General features: G+C 54.2%; 11 protein-coding genes across 11 annotated transcripts; 5 read left to right on the forward strand and 6 right to left on the reverse strand.

Annotated features, from left to right (window-relative positions):
- Window positions 1-172: 172 nt before the first annotated feature.
- Window positions 173-2,409, forward strand: BGZ61DRAFT_490571 (kinase-like domain-containing protein; the record flags this gene model as incomplete). The annotated part of the gene is made up of 4 exons (XM_046250343.1): window positions 173-212; window positions 285-670; window positions 977-1,221; window positions 1,344-2,409. 4 exons carry the CDS (start codon window positions 173-175, stop codon window positions 2,407-2,409), a joined length of 1,737 nt encoding a protein of 578 aa, XP_046109468.1.
- A 749-nt stretch (window positions 2,410-3,158) lies between these two features.
- BGZ61DRAFT_442937 (uncharacterized protein) lies at window positions 3,159-5,828 on the reverse strand. The gene has a single exon (XM_046244804.1). The coding sequence runs from the start codon at window positions 5,803-5,805 to the stop codon at window positions 3,301-3,303; it is 2,505 nt and encodes an 834-aa protein (XP_046109469.1). The 5' UTR covers window positions 5,806-5,828; the 3' UTR covers window positions 3,159-3,300.
- Window positions 5,829-6,109: 281 nt separating this feature from the next.
- On the reverse strand, window positions 6,110-6,702 carry BGZ61DRAFT_527993 (uncharacterized protein; the record flags this gene model as incomplete). The annotated part of the gene is made up of 2 exons (XM_046253189.1): window positions 6,110-6,387; window positions 6,453-6,702. 2 exons carry the CDS (start codon window positions 6,700-6,702, stop codon window positions 6,110-6,112), a joined length of 528 nt encoding a protein of 175 aa, XP_046109470.1.
- A 684-nt stretch (window positions 6,703-7,386) lies between these two features.
- On the forward strand, window positions 7,387-8,747 carry BGZ61DRAFT_442939 (cutinase). The gene is made up of 4 exons (XM_046244805.1): window positions 7,387-8,011; window positions 8,065-8,155; window positions 8,206-8,285; window positions 8,337-8,747. Exons 1-4 carry the CDS (start codon window positions 7,679-7,681, stop codon window positions 8,517-8,519), a joined length of 687 nt encoding a protein of 228 aa, XP_046109471.1. The 5' UTR covers window positions 7,387-7,678; the 3' UTR covers window positions 8,520-8,747.
- Window positions 8,748-8,872: 125 nt separating this feature from the next.
- On the reverse strand, window positions 8,873-10,761 carry BGZ61DRAFT_442940 (uncharacterized protein). Its single transcript, XM_046244806.1, has one exon. The coding sequence runs from the start codon at window positions 10,527-10,529 to the stop codon at window positions 9,081-9,083; it is 1,449 nt and encodes a 482-aa protein (XP_046109472.1). The 5' UTR covers window positions 10,530-10,761; the 3' UTR covers window positions 8,873-9,080.
- Window positions 10,762-12,385, reverse strand: BGZ61DRAFT_442941 (JAB1/Mov34/MPN/PAD-1 ubiquitin protease-domain-containing protein). Its single transcript, XM_046244807.1, has 3 exons — window positions 12,184-12,385; window positions 11,848-12,101; window positions 10,762-11,787 (listed from the first exon to the last, which is right to left on the reverse strand). The coding sequence occupies exons 1-3, from the start codon at window positions 12,247-12,249 to the stop codon at window positions 11,094-11,096; spliced, it is 1,014 nt and encodes a 337-aa protein (XP_046109473.1). The 5' UTR covers window positions 12,250-12,385; the 3' UTR covers window positions 10,762-11,093.
- Window positions 12,386-12,671: 286 nt separating this feature from the next.
- On the forward strand, window positions 12,672-15,358 carry BGZ61DRAFT_382306 (uncharacterized protein). Its single transcript, XM_046242661.1, has 4 exons — window positions 12,672-13,033; window positions 13,111-13,411; window positions 13,464-14,005; window positions 14,053-15,358. Exons 1-4 carry the CDS (start codon window positions 12,842-12,844, stop codon window positions 14,959-14,961), a joined length of 1,944 nt encoding a protein of 647 aa, XP_046109474.1. The 5' UTR covers window positions 12,672-12,841; the 3' UTR covers window positions 14,962-15,358.
- Window positions 15,359-15,468: 110 nt separating this feature from the next.
- Window positions 15,469-16,031, reverse strand: BGZ61DRAFT_127923 (uncharacterized protein). Its single transcript, XM_046237113.1, has 3 exons — window positions 15,833-16,031; window positions 15,655-15,736; window positions 15,469-15,566 (listed from the first exon to the last, which is right to left on the reverse strand). Exons 1-2 carry the CDS (start codon window positions 15,989-15,991, stop codon window positions 15,677-15,679), a joined length of 219 nt encoding a protein of 72 aa, XP_046109475.1. The 5' UTR covers window positions 15,992-16,031; the 3' UTR covers window positions 15,469-15,566; window positions 15,655-15,676.
- Window positions 16,032-16,080: 49 nt separating this feature from the next.
- BGZ61DRAFT_442946 (RNA polymerase Rpc34) lies at window positions 16,081-17,873 on the forward strand. Its single transcript, XM_046244808.1, has 2 exons — window positions 16,081-16,670; window positions 16,726-17,873. The coding sequence occupies exons 1-2, from the start codon at window positions 16,402-16,404 to the stop codon at window positions 17,609-17,611; spliced, it is 1,155 nt and encodes a 384-aa protein (XP_046109476.1). The 5' UTR covers window positions 16,081-16,401; the 3' UTR covers window positions 17,612-17,873.
- Window positions 17,874-18,150: 277 nt separating this feature from the next.
- On the reverse strand, window positions 18,151-19,253 carry BGZ61DRAFT_341757 (peptidylprolyl isomerase A precursor, mitochondrial cyclosporin fungus; the record flags this gene model as incomplete). The annotated part of the gene is made up of 5 exons (XM_046239446.1): window positions 18,151-18,337; window positions 18,398-18,504; window positions 18,561-18,730; window positions 18,948-19,012; window positions 19,096-19,253. 5 exons carry the CDS (start codon window positions 19,251-19,253, stop codon window positions 18,151-18,153), a joined length of 687 nt encoding a protein of 228 aa, XP_046109477.1.
- A 97-nt stretch (window positions 19,254-19,350) lies between these two features.
- Window positions 19,351-20,368, forward strand: BGZ61DRAFT_128015 (uncharacterized protein). The gene has a single exon (XM_046237114.1). It carries the CDS (start codon window positions 19,720-19,722, stop codon window positions 20,230-20,232), a length of 513 nt encoding a protein of 170 aa, XP_046109478.1. The 5' UTR covers window positions 19,351-19,719; the 3' UTR covers window positions 20,233-20,368.
- The last annotated feature ends 246 nt before the right edge of the window (window positions 20,369-20,614 follow it).

A 20,614-nucleotide genomic window follows, 5' to 3' on the forward strand; every position in this document is an offset into this window, starting at 1 on the left:
TCTCGACTGCGACGATTTAGACTACGACGAGAAACAACCTCGCCTACAGACCCCGGAGTATCAAGAGGAGAGGCGTCCTTCATCCGTCTCATCTAGCATCACTGTAGAGCTCTGCCCCCCCACCGTCTTCTCTCAAGTGGCTCGTCGCGCCCCAGCGACACCTTTTCCAGCCATGTCGACCATTCAACAGCTCAAGAACTTCATCCGCCACGGTATGTAATTTTTTTCTCCTGTCTCCATCCTTTGGCCGACAATGTGTGCGACCCGACTAACATGTACCACAGGCAAGCAAGCCCGTGCCGCCGAAGACCAGTCGCGAAAGAATGAGGCCGCTCCTCAGCAAGCTGCCCAACCCGCCCACCACCATAGCGCGCCGGAAGGCCACCACGCTCCCGCTCAAGCCGACCCTCACTCGGAAGCTCCAATCGAGGGCCATGGCAAGTCCACAAAAGCCAAGCGTGTCGATGACGCCAACCTCGCCAAGATCGTCGCCGAGGAGAACGCGAGCAAGAGCAAGTTCCCACGATACCCGGGCCTCGAGCGATGGGAGCTCGTCGCCAAGATGGGCGATGGCGCCTTCAGCAACGTCTACCGCGCCCGTGATACCACGGGTGATAGAGGCGAGGTCGCTATTAAGGTCGTCCGCAAATACGAAATGAACAGCATGCAGGTGAGTTTGCTTGGGCCGTTATGTCAACGCTGCTCGTCTCCTTTTGTTTTCTGTCATCGCTCGCATTATCTCGTCTCTCCGTCCCCATTTACCAACACACGGGGTTGCCCCCCTTATTAGGGAAACAACCATTTACATCCGGATTTCAAAAAGGTCCCGAAGGCTGCAGAGGTGCGACAATATTTTCCTTAGTCTGCGTCTCCTTATTTTTTGTGATTTCTTTTGCCGCGCTCGCCGGTTTTGTCGAGTTACAGGAGAGCCTGCATACTCGCGGCTAGGCGAAGCAACATACTGACTCGAACGCAGCGATCAAACATTTTGAAGGAGGTCCAGATTATGCGCCAGCTTGACCACCCCAACATCATCAAACTCGTCGATTTCTCCGAGTCCCGACAATACTACTACATCATCCTCGAGCTGGCCCCTGGTGGCGAGCTCTTCCACCAGATTGTCCGCTTGACCTACTTCAGCGAGGAGCTCTCCCGACACGTCATTGTCCAGGTCGCCAAGGCTCTCGAGTATTTGCACGAGGAGAGAGGTGTTGTTCATCGGTAAGTTTAATTCCCCAACGCCCGGATGCCGCAAGGCTACGCAGATCCTGGGTGTCGATGATGCCCCTCCTGACGTCATTTCGCCCCTGTATCCCACGGCGACGGTTGCTGACCCTTGCCAGTGACATCAAACCCGAAAACATCCTGTACAACCCCATTCCATTCGTGGCTTCTAAGAACCCCAAACCGACGCAGCCTGGCGATGAAGACAAAGCAGACGAGGGTGAGTTTATGCCCGGCCAGGGCGCCGGTGGCATTGGTCAGATCAAGATTGCCGATTTTGGCCTGTCCAAGATTGTGTGGGACAACCAGACCATGACCCCCTGTGGCACTGTTGGGTATACGGCGCCCGAGATTGTCAAGGACGAGCGGTACTCCAAGTCTGTTGATATGTGGGCACTTGGCTGTGTCCTGTACACCCTTCTCTGTGGCTTCCCTCCCTTCTATGACGAGAGCATTGAGGTGCTTACCGAGAAGGTCGCCAAGGGCCAGTACACATTCTTGTCTCCGTGGTGGGATGACATTTCCAAGTCCGCCCAGGATCTCATCAGCCACCTGCTGACGGTTGATCCCGAGAAACGGTACACAATTGGAGAGTTTCTGGCTCACCCGTGGGTCCAAGGCAATGGTCCTACCCCCCGCGAGGAGAAGAAGAAGCCCGACGGCATGATCCGGGCCTTTGATCCTGCCAAGTTCGAGGAGCCAGGCAAGCGTTATGATTTCCGATCACCTGGAGCCGTCAACCTGCGCGAGGTCTTCGATGTCAGCTACGCTGTGCATCGCCAAGAGGAGGAGGGCAAACGAAGAGCGGCGGTGGGTGCCAAGGGTGGGCCTGCAAGGTTCCTCGGCGGCCTCAACGAGGAGGACGAGGAGGAGACGGAGGATGAAGATCGCATGCAGATCGATGGCCAAGACCCTAATGCTGGGGCAAAGCCCAACGCAGCCACGAACGCACTTGAGCAGAGCATGCGAAAAACCAACATCCGGGATCAAGACAACGAGCCTCGGGGCCGAGAACGCGAACGCACGACTGACAGGGGTTACGGCCAACACTCTGCGGCCGTGACGGCAGCGGCCCGGCAGCAGGTGAAGGACCGCAACCGTGGCCGAGGTGCCTTCGAGCTCAACTTGGATAACGCCACGCTATTGGGCAAGCGCAACAAGAAGATACCTATCATGGGGGTGTAGGAGCCCAGTGATGTAGATTCGAGGAATATTACAACTGTCATGGGGCAGAACGCTGTTGACGGGGCACCACCACCACCACCCAAAATCCCATTCCTCAGTCGGCATTTCACGGATGAGCTTCAGTTTGTACTGGATGATGACATATGACGGATAACACTTGCGGTCTAGTCATCTCCACCGCGCCACAGTTTCTCATTCTCGACCAAGTGGGGGCTTTTGGCTGAGCAATAATCTGTCAGCGGGTGTTACGGCAAACGCATTCAGGCGCATGGAGTACTAGGCAACACAGGTTGGACATCCCGTGTCCAAGGGGATCTTACGACTTTTCATGTCAATTGTTCAATGTATCTTTGTTCAGGAGCTGAGGTATCCCGCTTTGGGGGCTCTTGTTTTGATTCTGTTCTCGTGCCAGGGAGAGAGAAGGGGGGTGGCAAGATGATTTGGGAAACATTATCCATCCATGGGCTGGGAGTTATTGGGAAATACTTAAACGCTGTTCGATCCGATGTGTGAAGATGAGGGGCTTGTTTATTTCAGTCTCAATCCTACTTGTCCGTCCCTAGTCGTGACAATGATCAAGATGATCCTTTCCGAGCATGTTTTGTGATAACTTGTGAGCGTTCCACTCCACAAGAATTATGCTCCCAGACGGGTAGGCGTCTTTTTGTAGCATTTATCATAGCGAAAACCATATGGCTCTAAGAAACCTATATATAACCGCTCGTATGGGTGGGCTGTCGTTTATTTCTTATCCCCTTTGTTAAGAGCATAGGCTACGGTGGCAATGCCAGAAACGCACATATTTGATCCGTGTCAGAAGCACAAATAACTTGATCCAGTACCCAACATGACATTATTCAAAAGATTCACGCCATCTACTTCAAGGAGTGTCTATTTCTGCCTCAATACAAACGTACCCGCAGACCAGCCGTATGCCCGGGTAAGCCTCCGTCCAAATCGCCTGGCCACCTCAAGTGTCATCTTGCCCTTCGGATGAGGCTCATTAAATTGTATGCTTCGTTTGACATTCAACTTGGTCGGGGAGAACTGCCAGACGAACCCATACAGCTTCTCAGCTCTGAACCCAGTCAAGGCCATGGCGTGAAGGAACTCATTCCATGGCACGTCGCCCGGCGATGACGATACTGCCGGGTTGAAAAAGAGGGTGCGGAAGACCTTTAGCGAGCGGGCGTCAATGGGGACGGTCGGTCGATGGTCAATTTGTGCGATTTCGGGTGTTTCAGTCGAGTCATCTTCTGGTTTGGATGGCGTCCCCTTTGTCTCTGCCTTTGTCTTTCGTTGCGTAGTATCGTCAAGAGTACTCAAACGGTTACAGAACACCGCCGAGAAAGGCTGAACAAGGGCCTCGACATCGGGATCTGCAGCTTGCTTGTCCTTGGCAGCTGTTGCCGTTCCAACCCACTCCGGAGTCCTCTGCAACATGCGCGGCTGCGAAAGAAGGTGCTGAGCCGCTGTTCGGTCTAGCTGGATATCCTTCTTCTCGAATATTCGGTCAAAGCTGGCCCACACATCGTCCAGGTTGGCCTCAGCCAGTCTTAGGGCATCCACATTCTCCCTTGTCCGGCGCTTACTGAAAGGATAGGTGAAGTTTCCACTAGATGGGTCACTCAGCTTGGCGAACACATTCAGGTTGTGCTCGTCGAGGGCAAGAAACATCTCGCGCCATGGCTCAGAGAGTTGCATAAAGCCTCGGTCGATCTCGGGTCCTCGGTCTTGAAGAGCCTGATCAAATTGCAAAGCCCATGGGCGGTAGAGATCTAGCTGCCTCAAACATTCAAAGATGATAGAAGCGTCACTGATGAGTTTGGCGACGGGGCTGGATATAAGGGCTTGCGCCTGTGGCTCTGCTTGTATCAGACGCTCAAGCTCGTCGAGCATAAGTGAGTGGCTCTCCGAGAACATCCGATTTTCATAATCCCACAACGAATGTAGGAGCCAGATGAGGTGCTCCTCGACCTTTGTCATTTTTACCCCAGTTCGGGGTCTGATTGCTATCTTCGACTTGCCATCACTCGGCTCGCGCACATAGAACTTACGCATTGGCGGCGAAGCCATGACGCGTGCTTCGAGATTGCTTAGCATGCCACGTGAACCTTGAATGAGGTAGTGACGGAACTTGACAAGAGCAACTAAGTACTCCTCTGGCAAGTAATCCAAGAGTGATATTTCAGCGTGTTTTTGCCGAAGCCGCTGAAGCATCTGCACCTGCTTGTGAAGCTCAGAAAATAGTTCAAGGGGCAAGTAAGCGTCAGTGAGAGCATTGCCTAAGATGCGAGACCAGAGAGTAGCGGTGCGGCCTGTACAGGCGGTGTGATGAGACTGACCCAAGGTGTCCCGCATCAGCTCTTGCTGATGTTCCTTTGTTTCCAGAAGCCGTTGCGTAAAGTATGACGGATCTTCTCGAAGGATCCAAAGCCTATCTTCTGCGGCTGACACTCTAGCTTCAAGAAGCGACTCCATTCGACCCAGGTCAAGCTGTCCTGGCACCCGATATGGCGCCTCGGCTGCCAACACGGCCAGGGATTCAAATCCAGAAGCGTCACTCTCTGATTTCACTCGTGGCTCTGGCTGGACAGGGAACTCATCGCTGGTGAGTGTGTCCGCCGGGATTTCGTGGAGAAGCTCCTGACAGCACTCCACGAGAAAAACCAACACTCGTTCTTGTGCTTCGAGGATAAGCAGGGCCTCTCCAGGAAGGAATTCTGTACGGGAATGGATCCAATCACAGGCATCAGGATGAGTATCCCAATCCAACATCTCGCCATAATCCTTTTCGGAGGTGGCCCTGTTGAGTACCACGGTGTATTCATCGAGAGCTATAGCGACTATTGCCAAGCTCGTTTTGCCGAGTTGCATTGCATTGTGGTCGGCACCCACGAAAGTGGTCGGGGGAGTACGGCCTCTTGCGTTGAGCAACAAGGGCAGTGGTCTAGTCTGCGATAGGTCTTCCTGGTTGATATAGGGCCATATGTATGCACCCCTATGCTTCGTACCGCTCTTTCGCTTCTTAGACGGCTCGTTGCGGAACGCCTCGAAATCGGGACGATGCGAGGCAGGCATATCCGGCCAGGCGTTGAGGAGAATGCGAAGCCTCTGCGATCGAGTCTTCTTGGACCATCGCTTTTGAATGGTGGCCTCATGGCGCTCAAGGATCTTGTTCAATGTTCGGTATGTCGAGAAAATCTTGCTTGACCGTTCCTTTGCCTCTTCTTTGACTTCAGCTGGAGAGGGACACTCTGGCATACGCCCGCCCATGGCCACCATGAGGTTGACTGGGTCGTTCCAATCGATCCCGAACATATTGGCACCTCCCTCATAATGTGAGTATGAATCGAGACCGAAAGGGCCGAGTTGATGGTTTAGCAGAAGCTCCATTGTTGTAGTGCATGTGGTGCTGTTGTAACTCTCGACCGCATCCCGCAGATTTGCGGCGGCAGGACGCAAGGGCGGCAGGGCGGCGAGGCTGGCGGACCGGGACAACAGAATGTCCGGGGGGGAAGAGAGATCTTGATGTTGAATCTAGAAGATTCTACCCAATTGTGTGTTTTAGATCAAGAGGGGAATAATTGAAGATGGAGGTTCTTGATTTGGTCATGCTCGTACAGTAGCAGGGAGGAAGAGATATTCAGACCGTACTCTGCAAATGACATGAAGCCGCCTGCACCGCTTACGCCGAATTTCATTCCTCATCGTCGCCATCATCTTCATCATCAATCGTGATATAGTCTGCATTGCCACTCCCTGAGCCGGCACGATCGCCCGTAGCCTTCTTAGACCGGTCAGGGTGAGCTTCATGATTGCCCTTGGTGCAACCCGAAGCATCACCGGCCTTATCGCAGCACGTCCACATGAACCCTTCGGGGTACTCTTCTCGATTCTCTGGCGTATCCTCAAGCCCGAATGTCTTTTCGTCCCAGTCAATCCAGGTGTCTGAGTCGACGTCGTGTTCGAGATTCCCTACTCCGACCGTTAGCGGTCAATATCCCAACCCCACCGACAGCTTGTGTGGGGAGTAAACCCACCGGGATGGTATCGACAGGCCCTTTGCACGTTATCCTCCTTGTAAAACGGGGAATCGCACTGCACGCAGATGCATAGGTCCCCTGCAGCCTTGCGTTTGAGCCCTGTAGCCTCGCTGTTGAACGACTGCAACGCGGCGTAGTGCTTCAGCGCGCGCTGGCGCACCGCCGTATCGTCGCAGAGGGCCAGCAGGATGGCGCGGATTTGGTGTTCCGGGGCGCCCATCATCCCGTCGAGGGCCGCTTGGGACATTCCGTAATTCATTTTACTGACGCGGGATAATTCGGGAATTTCGAGCAACGATTGTGGATTGGTTTAATATTCTGCGTTGTGAGTGCAGGCTGGCTTGTTCATGGGGACGCTTAGTCCAGTTCATTCTCGCGACTCTGCCCTGGTTTGGGAACTGACGGGACGGCGCATCATACCCACATAAGCCACATATCTACCCCATCGATACATGGGTGTATCCTGGTCGCAGACACGAGATGATTGAGACTACCCACCTTATTTTTGCTCTTCTTCCTGTAAGCTTTTGGCGAGTACATAATAAAGTGAATCGCATCTGATCCTGTTCCTGGGACGGAAGCTTGCGTAAGTAGTGGTTTGGTGTGAATCACCACCCGCACAATGTGACTCCACGGCAGCATCTTACTCACCACACTCAATATACAACCCAAGTCACCGCACATTCAAGCTGATTATCACCTTCATATTAGACAAGAGGCACAAGAGTCCCATGTGATGTATGTAGTATTATGACCTACCATTAACACAGCTGGCAAACGCACACCGACCCAGTCTGGTGAACACCTCCTCCTGCATCTTCTCCACAACCAGCGTCACCCAGGGTCCCAATCCTGCTAGCAGGGCTAGTTGGATATCCCACTTCTTCACAAGGGTCATTTCTTCAAACTTGTTTGCCTACTGCGCGGCTAACGCAGGCGAGTTTGGATACCCGACGGGCCGGCAGCTAGTTAACCCCCACAGCGAACGGCCGGAATCAGCTGAACAACACTCCGGGTCCACCATTGCTGCGTGTTCAGGAACATGAGCCTTTGTTCGGCCTTGTTACGCCTGAGTTCACCGTACACTCGAGGACTTGGTGCATAAGTCTCGAGTAGGTCTCGGTCTAGACAACTCTCTCCTCAACACATCAACACCATCACAACACATCTCAACAACCATCCAGCTTACACTTCAGCTTCCCTCAAAGCAACTCTTCTTCACGATGCACTCCATTCTCGCTGGTCTCACTCTCCTGGCTGCTTTGGCCACTGCCAAGAGCACCCCAGGCCCAGGGGACTTGAACTGCCCCTCTGGCGTCCACGTCATTGTTGCTCGTGCCAGCCAGGAAGCTCCCGGCCCCGGAATCATGGGCCAGGTAGCCAACAAGATCCTCGAACGCATCCCAGGATCTGACATCGAGTCTCTGGACTACCCGGCTCTGCTGGACCCCTATGTTCCGTCTCAGACGGCTGGAGTCGCCAATCTGACCACTTTGATTCAGAAGTACTCCGAGAAGTGCCCTCGCACCAAGATGGTTCTCATGGGGTATTCTCAGGTAAGTTGAAGCACCCTCTTTGTACAAAATTTGGAAGATACTCACAAGTGTAGGGCGCCCACGTCACCTCTGACGTCCTGTGCGGCACCAGCGAAACTGGATTCCCGGCCACTAAGCCCCAGCAATCGACCGTAACTGATAAGAGTAAGTCCGAATGAATATTTTGGAATCGATCACTTGGCTAACTTGAATAGTCGCTGCGGTTGTCTTGATGGGTGACCCATCCTTCACCGCCGGTCAGCCATTCAACGTCGGAACTAGCCATGGCAGTGGTGTAAGTACCCGTTCCACTCCCTCTAATTCTCAATACTAACTAGATTATTAGATCTTCCCTCGCCTGAACCCCGATGGATGCAAGTGCGTCGATCACAAGATGATGTCTATCTGCGATGCAGGAGACATGTTCTGTGAGAAAGGTGGCGACAGTCTTGCCGTCCACATGAGCTATGTCATCAACTGGGGCGATGCCGCGGTTGACTTCGTTCTCTCCATGATTCACTCGTACTAAAAACGGCAACTTGCTGGACTACTAACTTTGGTTGAGCCATATGGCGGGTTACTTTGTGTTCTAGTTGGCTACGGTCGTTCGGCGATGATGAGGACGATTCTTGAATAGTCACGGGGGAGATCAAGGTTGAATAATGCCACTCACCCAACGAGAGATTTCAGGATGTAACCTAGAGAGCTTTAAGTCGTAGTTGGTACCGGATAGATAATTCACCCACAGGAAAATTCCCGGCCATGTTACACTGGCAAGGTCATGAGAACTTCACGTCGTTCAGTGCAAGACATTGAAGTCAGGGCCACGTGTTCGTGCAATGGAGTGTCCGCATGTGCTCCCTTGATTGAAACATGTGTCACCAGCTAAGTTGGAGTGGTATTGAGTGCAATTCAAATTTGTCCTTCTAAAGTAATAACAGGGTTGAAATGGAGAGATAATGGTACAAGAACTGAGTCGTAAGGGTATCGTAAGGTTGAATCAAACATGGCTCTCTCCATGTCTTCTATCCACACATACTTATTAAACATTGATCATCAACCGTGTAAAACGAACGCCTCTTTATTTGGGCTAAAGCGTCGCCATGTATTCGTCATCCCCCTTCCGACCACTCAGTGGAGATCTGCCATTCGACGGAGATCGATTATGCAACGGAGACCGACCATTCGATGGAGGCCGATCAATCAACGGAGACCGTCGGTTCGATGGAGACCGCTCAATCAGCGGAGACCGACGGTTCGATGGAGATCGATCAATCAACGGAGTTCGAGCACTCGAAGGAGAGCGATCATGCAACGAAGATCGACGTTTATCCGATGGAGACCGGCCATTCGATGGAGACCGGCCGTTCGACGGAGATCGACTGAGTGCTAGAGCTCTCGGGGTCGATTTCCGTTTCCTCTTCACCGCGGCGGCTGCGGTCTCATTAGGCTCATGAGAAGGAAGCTCGCCCATCTCCTGAACCAAGATGCCCGCTGCGCCAAACAAGGGTACCGAGTCTGGAAAGGACAGCGTAAAGGGCACCCAGAATGTGTCGAGCCAGATATGAGGGGCTCGCCGTGGAGTGAGATGGTGTTCCTTGCGGGACAGGGAAGCAATCTTCCCGAGAACCCAGAACATGTCAGTCGCAAAGACCTTTTGGTCCCGACCAGCGGAATGCTCTAGCTCTTTGACATATCCTTGGGCGATCTGGTCCGCCAGGCCCGCCAGCGAAAGCACCAGAGCACGCGTCTTGCCGGAACGGATCGCGTCCACGTCCTCGAACCCTTCCTCCATGTAGTCGACATGAACTTGCCGAATGATTCCATTAGATGTTACCAGTCCGAAGTGGTCTGGCCGGTTGGGCATGGGGTACATGCCCTGTGCTATTGCCCAACCTCTCATGGCTTCTCGAGAGTGAGCCGGACAGAGAAGGTTAATATGTGAGGTTGGACGGCCCTCGAAGCCGTAGTAAAGCATAGCAGCAGGGCCACAGACCACATAGGGAATATGGCCGAACAACTCTGCGATCCGGGTGATGGCTTCGCGGACGGCGGCGCGGTCCATCCGCCGGTACTCAGCCGCCACGGGGGTGGTGATTGAACCCTCTGATTTTGGCCGACGCGGCTTTCTGGTGCTGTCTTTTCGCGTTGGAGGCCGAGATGTATCACGGAGTTGCCTCTCCGTGTTCTTAAGAGGCTCAAATGAAGGCCTTGGTGTGTTGGGCCGGGGGAACGCGGCTTGTATCCCAGGCATAATTGGGTCTGAACGGTGACGCGCTATGTGAGCCTCTGAGCGACGCGGGCGCCGCCGTTGACTCCGGCCTGAAGCCGGGCTGTTAATGGTTTCCGTCGTGAGCGACATGTGAGCTTGCGCTTGACGAGGTGGTTTTAAAGCGTGCCGGGCGCGTTGGGACGCCCGTAGAGAAGCGGGAGTTGGCGTTGGAGTTGGCGTTCGCGTTGGCGTTCGCGTTCGTTGGGCTCTGTCCGGGCGATCAGGAGAGAGGCCCAACGCGGTGCGTAGCCATGAGCCAAAGCCCATGATGGGTATTGACCACGATAAAAAATAAATTCGCTTCCCTTACTGTTTTGGAAGTCGTATTGGGAAGCAGTTGTCTCTGAGGGAGCTAGTACGCGTAATGTGCTAGTATATCGGGCTGTTGATGCTTAGGTGGCAAGGAATTGAGATCAAGCAATTTTAGTCTAGCGGTGAAGTTGCAGAGCCCACAAAAGAACTACATGGACCATGCACGCAACTTATAATATAAAGAAAATGAACGGATTTGAACATCTTTATTGTTCCTATGTGTTTTGTGAAGCTACTGCTTTGTTCGATTTTGTTGGGGGTTTGTTCAACTCTGCGCTTAACGCGCCGCAGCCCCTTTTGCGCGGCTGCGGGGAACCGTTCGGTCGCGCCGACGCGCCAGGAAAGGGGCAGGCGGGAGACGCATCATGCAAGAAATTAATACCGTGGATCCGATCCTGCCTCGTGCAAGAATTCGTAAACACAGCATGGTCTCTATATCGTCCGTCCCGTCCGACTCCAACGCCCCGTAATCTTACAAGTTTATTCCGAAGCCTCCGCATGTCCGTTTCTTCTGCTTCCTTATAGCTCCTCCTCCACATCCATCTGCTCACCATTCGCTCGTCCCTTGGATCCCGTTGGGCTGTCCTTTTTGGGCATCGTCGCCTCCTTGTCAATCATCTGTCGCGAAACTGACACGATATTGTCTTCGATGAGCTCCTGGCCCACGTCTTCGAGATGCTTCTTCGGATCAAGCTTGCCGACGTATCGGGTCTTGAGTTGATCCTTAGTCAGCTCAGTCTCCTCCTTCACGCGGGTCTCGTAGCCATCGGCCAGGGCGACCAAGCGCTGAAGCTTATCCTTGTTCTTCGATCCCTCCAATCTGAAATCATCCATCTCTAGCGCCTCGGTCCAGACGTGCTTGTGGAGGTTCATCAGCATGTTCTCCTCGAGCGCCGTCTTGCGATAGTCGATTGCGATCGAGTAGTAGTGTCGGTTTAAACCGTGGATAAGAGCCTGGATGGAAGGCTTGTTGAGGTGACCCAAGTTGCTCGTGCTCTGGCGGGGCTCTTGACCCATCATCAAGAGCTGGGGGTTGATGAGACGGAATGCATCAATGACAACCTTGCCCTTGACTGACTGGATGGGATCGATAACGACGGCGACGGCTCGGGGGTTCAGCTGCTCGAAGGACTGCTGGGTGTTGATATCGACTGACGAGAGCCAGCATCCAAAACCGGGATGGGAGTGGTACCAGCCGACAACGGACTCGGGTCTATTCAGGTCAGCCAATGAACACCACACATGTAGTTATCGAAGGGAGGCAATGGCGTACCGTCCTGTTTGCCGCAGCATGTCCATCATCTTGGTCTGGAAAACGGGGTCGACAGCCTCGACGCTGACACCAGTACCACTTTGAGGCATAGCGAACACATCCATGACCTTGACGGTGAAGTCATCCACGAACTCCCCCAACATCAAACCCATGACTTCCATGGGCACACCTGCGCGACCATGCCGAAGCATCTTCAGCAAGGCCAGGGATGAAATGTAGACGGTTTCGGAGTTGTCGATCAGGTTTGTGTTGTCCTGTGATCCCAGTACATTAGTAATGTCTCGAGACACCTGGGTCATCCAAGCAGGGAGCTTGAATGGCTGGAGAAGAGCTTACCGTGCCATGGGCAGCTCCTCCAAGGCCCATACCACCGCCACCTAATAGGTTCCGGAAGCGCTCCATTGTGCTGAAAATGATCTTTTATGGGGTCGGACAGAGAGTTTGTATGAGGAAATGGGACAGATATGGGGTAGGGGAGCTGTGGTTGAGGGTGACAGCGGAGGACGGTCGTCGTGATCGGAGCTTGCGTTGAGAGGTGGTTGACGTTGACGCCAGCCCGGGAGCCTAGAAAGTCACAGCTCCATGAGCTTAGTCACGTCACGTGCCACTGCCACTGTGGCGTGGTTCAGCCTCGCAGGGACCCTTGCGGACGTCGCCAGGGTGGTGCGGTGGATGCTCTGTGGCTGGTCCAATGACGACACATGCCCAGGCACCGCCGCATGCGACTAGCCAGCCTTGACGCACCAAAGTTTATCCGCGATGTACCTTGCGCTGTGGCGCTTCCGCAGCCTCCCTTCGTGTAGTTCGTTCTCACCCTCCCTTGACTTGGAAACTTCTCCCGATCATTCACCCCACCCAGTCGATCATGTCGAGCTCCCTTTGAGCTGACTTCGACTGGTTATATCGACGGATAATCGCCTCTTTTTGAATTCCATCGTATTCACTTTGCCGATTCTCACCTCCCGATTCGCGACGCCAACCGTCCAGCAGCATCATGGGAGACATCACTGTGAATCTCGGCTCGGCGGCGCTCAATGGCTCATCACCCAAGAAGGTCGCCTACTTCTACGACTCCGACATCGGTAACTATGCATATGTCACCGGCCATCCCATGAAGCCTCACCGTATTCGCTTGGCGCATAGTTTAATTATGCAGTACAACCTCTACCAGAAGATGGAAATCTACGTCAGTCGCCTCGCGTCGCTGCCAGCCTTGTCTTATGACAGCCTGGCGCTAGAGTGCCTTTGCTGACCGAATAACAGCGTGCGAAGCCCGCGACTAGAGGGGAAATGACACAATTTCACACGGACGACTACATCGACTTTCTCCAAAAGGTCACTCCCGACAACATGGACAGCTTCATGCGCGAGCAGGGCAAGTACAACGTCGGCGACGATTGCCCTGTTTTCGATGGCCTCTTCGAGTTTTGCGGCATCAGCGCCGGTGGCAGCATGGAAGGTGCCGCGCGCCTGAATCGTCAGAAGTGCGACATTGCCATCAACTGGGCTGGAGGTCTTCACCACGCCAAGAAGTGTGAAGCAAGTGGCTTCTGCTACGTCAACGGTTTGTGGCTAATTCCAGGACGTTTTCCCACGCCACTCTAACCAACTTTTAGATATCGTTCTGGGAATCCTTGAACTTCTCCGGTTCAAGAAGCGAGTTCTCTACATCGATATTGACGTTCATCACGGCGACGGTGTCGAAGAAGCCTTTTACACGACCGATCGTGTCATGACCGTGTCTTTCCACAAGTACGGCGAATATTTCCCTGGAACCGGTGAGCTTCGAGATACTGGCATTGGCCAGGGAAAGAATTATGCCGTCAACTTCCCGCTCCGCGACGGAATCACCGACCAAACGTATAAGTCAATCTTCGAGCCGGTCATCGAAAACGTCATGAGGTTTTACCAACCCGAGGCGGTTGTCTTGCAATGTGGTGGAGATAGTCTGTCGGGCGATCGATTGGGCTGCTTCAACCTCAGCATGGACGGCCACGCCAACTGCGTCAACTACGTCAAGAGCTTCAACCTTCCTACGCTTGTTCTGGGCGGCGGTGGCTACACCATGCGGAATGTTGCGCGCACCTGGGCATTTGAGACTGGTGTTCTTGTTGGACAGGAGATGAACCGCACTCTCCCGTACAACGAATATTACGAGGTATGCGAAATTGTTCCCAATGTGAGGACTCTGCTGACCATCTCAAGTACTATGCCCCTGACTTTGAATTGAACGTTCGTTCTTCAAACATGGAAAACTCCAATAGCCGAGAGTACCTCGAGAAGATCACTGCTGCCGTCATTGACAACCTTCGACAAACCGGACCGGTACCCTCAGTCCAGATGCAAGATGTTCCTCGAAAGCCATTTGGAGGAATGACCGACGAGGAAGAGGCCGAGCTCGATGACCTCGACGAAGACGAGAACAAGGATGTCCGCATGACCGAGCACAGATGGGACAAGCGGGTTGAGAACGATGCCGAATTTGAGGCCAGTGATGATGATGAGATGGCTCGCAACAATGGCGCAACACGAATCAGCGATAACAAGCGACCATTCACGGATTTCGGAAAGGGAGACATGGAGATCGACAGCGGCGACGTCTCTCCTGCCCCCGGTACGAACGGCACCGCCGTTGAGGAGCCAGTAGTCGAGGAGACACATGATATCAACGATGACACCATCGAGGACATTTCGGCACAGGAGCAGCATGAGAAGGAGCAGTCTGAGAAGGAGTCTGAAAAGCCGGAGGAGACCCCCAAGGAACCCGAAAAGAGCAACATAGACGGCGATGGTGATGTTGGAATGGAGGACTCTGCCCCAGCAGAAGACACCACGACAATCAAGAAGGAGGAAGTCGAGCCCGAGGCAGCCCCCGAGGCCGCGCCGACTGAGAAGCCAGTGGACAACGAGTCTGCCACCAAGGATCCCACACCCGAAGTGGCTGCCAAGGACCCAACGCCGGAGTCCAAGCCTGCCGAGGACACTTCGGAGAAGCCTACTGAGAACTTCGAAGAGAAGCCCAAGGACGAGCAACCTGCGGATGCAATGGATGTCGATACCGAAAAGGACAAGCCTGAGGAGACAAACGAGAAGAGCAAAAGCCCGGAGCACTAGGATAGCTACCATGGCTTCTGAGTGTACGACTCGGTTCGACATGCTGCTGGTTCTCAACGCAAGTTGTCCCGCACTTGTCCTCTTATGTTCACTTTTTAGGACCCCGAGAGCTTCAGCTTCCAGGCATTCTGAATTCGAGCATTTTGTATCTATAGCGTGGTAAGATGTGGCCTGAGGCGTTCCAGGCGTAGGATTACGGGCGGCAGGGAGGGGAATGAACAAGGCAGAGAGGGGTGTGAACATCGGCTTCATTCGCTCGAGGGGTCCTTTACGTCCTGCCTGAGGATTTTTTGTTTTGAGATTTCGATCATAGCGTATGGAATATAATTGCGTTCACTTTTAGGCCCAGTTTCTCTTTTGACTACCTGAGGAGAGGCCAAGTTTAAACCAGTTACTGCCCGCTAGACTCTCCCGTCACACCACCGAGAACTGCCTGCGCTCCGGCATGCAAGCCTTCTGCTGCTCGGCCGAGACCTAGATGCAAGGCGTGCAAACACACCAAGTGCAGTGAAAAGTCCGCCAGCGGTACGATCAAGGTAGCTTAGAATCGCGGTGGAAATCGCAGGTAGGTACAAGCCAGGGGCTGTGCTGTCCGAAGACGCTCCCTTTAAGAACTGTCACTGGGTGGGTAAAGGGACCTGTAACAACAAAATGTGTTTCTACAAGGATGTGCAGTTGGATTTGGGCACGTACGGTGATATTGCAGTATCCTAAGCTAGAAACTCCCACAAAAAGATGGTGGACTGTAACAATTCCCAAGAGCATCGGCCCCTTTCTGCCGATTTCCCTCGATGCAGCGATTAGTAGAGGCGGAAGAACAGGGATAGGATGAGACCAGAGAGTAGCGAATAGATCAGGGTCATCAGCATGCAGTCATTAGCTGCAAAGGAGGATATTCCAGACAGACAGCAGTTACTGTTGCAGCCACAGGATCAGCTGCAAGTAGCAACCCAAACGGTGACTGCCGTTGCAGCCGGGATATCAACCAGACCGAGCACAAAGATAACATGGTTTTGGTACAACGAAACATATGCGTTGTTCAGACCATGCTCAGACTGATGCTGGATTTGATGTGGAGGAGTTGACGAGCAAGACACGATGCGGGGCCAGGAAAAGTGGGGTCACATGATTTTGTCTGTGCCCATGACAACTTTTGTCTGCGCCAATCGCAAGACTCAAAATAATTATTCCCAACTGCGATATCCCACCATCAACCTTCTATCCATCCGTTCCTCGCAACACCCAGCGGCCTCCCACAACCCCAATCGCTCCCGTCAATGTAGCACTAACTTCCATATCTATTCTGCTCTCCTCCAGCGGCCATCGCCAGCCCGTGACGTGCAATCTCCCCTCCCGCAGCGGCTGCGCACTGCCGCTTGAGTCACCCCTCCATCCCGCCCGCCCATCAGCGACCTCCATCGCATCACCACCATCGCGGCCATGCCGACCCCCGCCCCCCCAGCAGAGGGCGATGCCGCCACCGCCAAGCTGTCCGTCTGGAAGGAGGCCTTGTATGACCGCTGCCGCGAGTCCGGCGTCGACATGTTCTCCCAGGATGACCTGCTCCGCCTCGACGTCATCCCAAACCGCGACCTGATGCTGCTCGCCCGCGTCGTCCAGTCCCTCAGCGATGACAAGCTCTTCATTACCATGCGCGAGGCCTCGGGTCAGGTCTTGTGGAAGTGGCGCGACGCCACGGAGGCGCACAAGTATGTTGCGACGGCTCGCACCTTAAGATGCCTTGCTGACAGCCTGCCTCTCCAGGTATAAGCAGTGCTCGACCGACGAACAGATCATGGTCTACTCCCTTATCGACGACTCGGGCGGTGATGGAATCTGGTCCCAAACCCTCCAGAGGCGGTTGAACATGCACGACTCGGTCCTCAAGAATGCTCTTAAGCAGCTTCAGACCAAGGGCCTCATCGCCCCGTTCAAGAATGTCGAGCACCCCAACAAGAAGATGTACATCAAGGCCTCCATCCGTCCTAGTGACCGCGCCACCGGAGGACCTTGGTATACGGACCAGAACCTCGATGAGGCCTTCATTGAGGACCTGCAGCGCGTCGTCTTCGACTTCATCAAGCGCCAGAGCAGCTACCACTCCACCCACGGAGGGGGCGCCACCCGGTCCCAGGTACCCAAGAAGGGCATTGTCAAGGGTACAGTGGATAAGGGCAAGAAACGAGACGCCGGTCAACTGGATGAACCCCCCTCCAAGGCCATCAAGACCTCTGTGACTGCGACCCCGAAGAAGGACGCCCTCCTGCCCCTCCCTGCAGGCTACACAGGCTATCCCACCGTCCGCGACATCGCCCGTCTCTTGTCCACCAGCGGCATCACCCACAACACTATCCTTTCCGAAGTCGACGTCAAGAAGCTCATTGACGTCCTTGTCTGGGACAACCTCATCGAGCCAGTTAAGGTCGCCGGCAAGGTTGGTTACCGTGTCGCCCGGATCGCAAAGCAGTCCATCGAAAGCTGGGCTGGCCGCGAAGATCCCACGGGGCGTGAAGGCGGCCCTGAGTCGCACATGAGCTCCTTCACAGAGGCACCCTGTGGTCGGTGCCCGGTGTTTGACCTCTGCGAAGAAGGCGGACCCGTTGGTCCCAGTAACTGTGAGTACTTCAAGACATGGCTGGGGGTTGAATAAGACCCGTGAGCGTTAGTCTCCTTGCCTATTGCGAACATAACATCAGGAATTGGATTCTCCGGCATTGAGAGCCAATGGAAGCGAACGAGTGTGGTCACCAAATACCTGGCGGGGAACGGAGTTTTTGGATCTGGTTTTCGTCTTTTCCGGAGAGCATAGCAGCGGCGCAGGCATAGAAAAAAAATCAACATGACCCCACGGAGTCACTCAGCGAGATACCTAGGTAGGCATAAATGAATATACACTACCCATCGCAACATCACATTATTCCTCTTCTTCAATCGCGCTGGAAAGTCGTCGTGAAGGTTCATCATCATTTGAGAAAACACATCAAGGGAAGCCAATGTTACATCATCAAAGGTAGATACGGGACTTCAAAAGTGGGGTCTGAACAGTTGACATTTTCAGTAGCTAACTCAAAGGGCCGGTCAACTTGTTAATCACCAGCCGCAATTGCTAGTCCTCGCCGAGGTTTTTATGCCATGTACTTCCAAAATCCCAAATCACCTTTACTCAGTACGTACAAGCCAAGGAAGCGTTTACAGCTCACCAGAGGCGACAATGGTGGGCTTCTCCTTGTAGTTGACGGCACCGCTTCCGGAACCGGTAGCCTCAAGAGCCTTGACAATGTCGAGGGAGTCCTGGTCAGCGACCTCGCCGAAGACGACGTGGCGGCCGTTGAGCCACGAGGTAACAACGGTGGTGACGAAGAACTGCGAGCCGTTGCTGTGAAGTGGCTCAATTAGCGACATGATGCGTGTTCGGTTGCCGTGGAGGGTAGCTTACGTGTTGGGGCCAGCGTTGGCCATGGACAGCAGACCAGGTCGGTCGTGCTTCAGCTGGAAGTTCTCATCGGCGAACTTCTCGCCGTAGATGGACTTGCCACCAGTGCCCTTGAAAAATGTGAGTTATGGTTTCAATTTGCGGGTGGGGTATTGGAATGGCGTACGTTGCCACGGGTGAAGTCACCACCCTGGAGCATGAACTCGGGGATGATGCGGTGGAAGGCAGATCCAGCATAGCCGAAGCCCTTCTCGCCGGTGCAGAGAGCGCGGAAGTTCTCGGCGGTCTTGGGGACAACATCGTTGTAGAGGTTGAAGTTGATGCGACCGGACTGGCCTGTGCGGGAGGAAACAAGATGTCAGCTCAGATAGAACAACAAAGAGGTGATTCCAGCAGGCGCGGGTGAGGGGCCGCCATGTTGACATGACAAATACCGCGAAAACACGGGCTGACGATGCAATGGGCGATTGCGAGGGCCAGACACAGCCATGGAAGTAGCCAGGAGCGTATGGCTTGATGGAATCTGATGAATTCGGGTAGGTTGAGGACTTACTCTTGATGGTGGAGGTAGGCTTGCCGTTCTGCATGACGGGGCCCTCCCAGGTGACGTCGAAGTAGCTGTTGAACGAGGTCAGCGTCAAGAGCGAGAGTCAAGGAGGATACCATTGACGACTGTCAAGGACCAAAACGGGAGAGCTTACACCTTGCTGTTACCCATGATTGCGGATGCTGTGAAGAATCGAGTAGCGTTTATGATGGTGGAGGAGTTTGCAAGTTGAGGAAGAGAGAAAGATCTCGGGGCAGAGAAGCAGGAAGAGGTATGGCGGGGTAGGAGGGGTCGGAGAAGGGTTGGTCTCATTTTGAGAGCTAGAGGGGCAAATTGTTAGCGCTCGTCCGTTGGGCCAATGAGAGCAGCGGAAATGAGTGTTTTGGTGGGGCTATGTGCCCGAATGCGGGTCACGTGAAGTGAGCAGGGGAAGGTTGGCGGGACTTTGGCAGTGAAGCTCTGCTCCGCTGTCCCTCGCATGAGGTCACCGTGGCCAGGGCGGGGTCGACGCGAGAGCTTGGAAGCTTCTGCTGACACTGCTAGCGGAAGATGCAAAGCAGCGCTGTTCCATCGCCGGAGCCCCTGTTAGCCGCCGGTGCCGGTGCTGGAAGCAAGACATTGGTAGGAGCCACGAGCGCCTTCTGCACGTCAATGCTCCCTCATCCGCAGCTTCAATGGGGGGGGCATTGAGGCGGTTGTTGAGGTGGTGGTTGCCCGGCCAAGCCCACGCCCGCCAGGGGACACGAGTCGACTTCGTCCACGGCCATTGAGTGGCACGATGCAGCAGAGTTGCTGCAGGCTTTGCCTCAAGGCCAATGCCCATTGGAGGGATCTGGGGACACGGGCTGCGCAGTGGATTCTCATCATCACATCGCCCCCCCTCCACTTCTCATCCAGTCCAAGGCCCCGTGGTGGCCACAGACTCGCGGTGGCGGAAGCCTGCTGCTGGTTGGCAACTCCGCAAAGCCGGCTGGGCTCGCTGGCTGGATCAAGGACCAAGGCCACGGCTGGAGAGAAGGATGGATGGATGGATGGATGGGCATGGAACTGGGCCAATGCCGGCAATGCCCGGGTTTGGGTGAGCGACTTTTCCATGGAAGCCAATTGGTGCTGGACGGCACAGTTTGGAAACTGGAGCCCGTCGCTTGCCATTGCATTCTATGCCTTGAGAATCGGTCTGCTTGCGTTGCTCGCCCCCCATGAGCGAGCTGAGCCACCCCAGGATCTTTCGTATGACGGGTATAGCGGTGATGCGGTAGGATCCAAACCAGACGTACCTTGTGGTGAGTAATACACTTAAATGGTAAAAGTACAAAGGGAGAAGAGGATCAGGCAGATGAGATATACACAGGGAATATGGCCCAGATGTACGTGTCGTCGATAAACCTTTGGACTGGTCTTCAAGGGAAGGGGGAAAAGTTTTGGGCCAGCTGAGCCGGCCATTAAACGTCGTCGGAGAGAGCTGCTGTTTTCAAGCCTGAAGTCTCAGGTACTGACGAGTGCGGTGAGGGACCCAGGTACGCCCACGCTTGGCTCTTGGGCAAGCTAAGGTCCCTCCCACTTTAGCTACTGTAGGGAGCGGCGTATGCTGTACGAGATGTATGTCCATAAGCCACTCGACAAAATGCCAATGAACCCATCACTCCATCGCGAATGGCCTCTCTCCCCTCCCG

Source organism: Ilyonectria robusta (assembly GCF_021365365.1).
Source record: "Ilyonectria robusta strain PMI_751 chromosome Unknown BGZ61scaffold_3, whole genome shotgun sequence".
Lineage (NCBI taxonomy): Eukaryota > Fungi > Ascomycota > Sordariomycetes > Hypocreales > Nectriaceae > Ilyonectria > Ilyonectria robusta.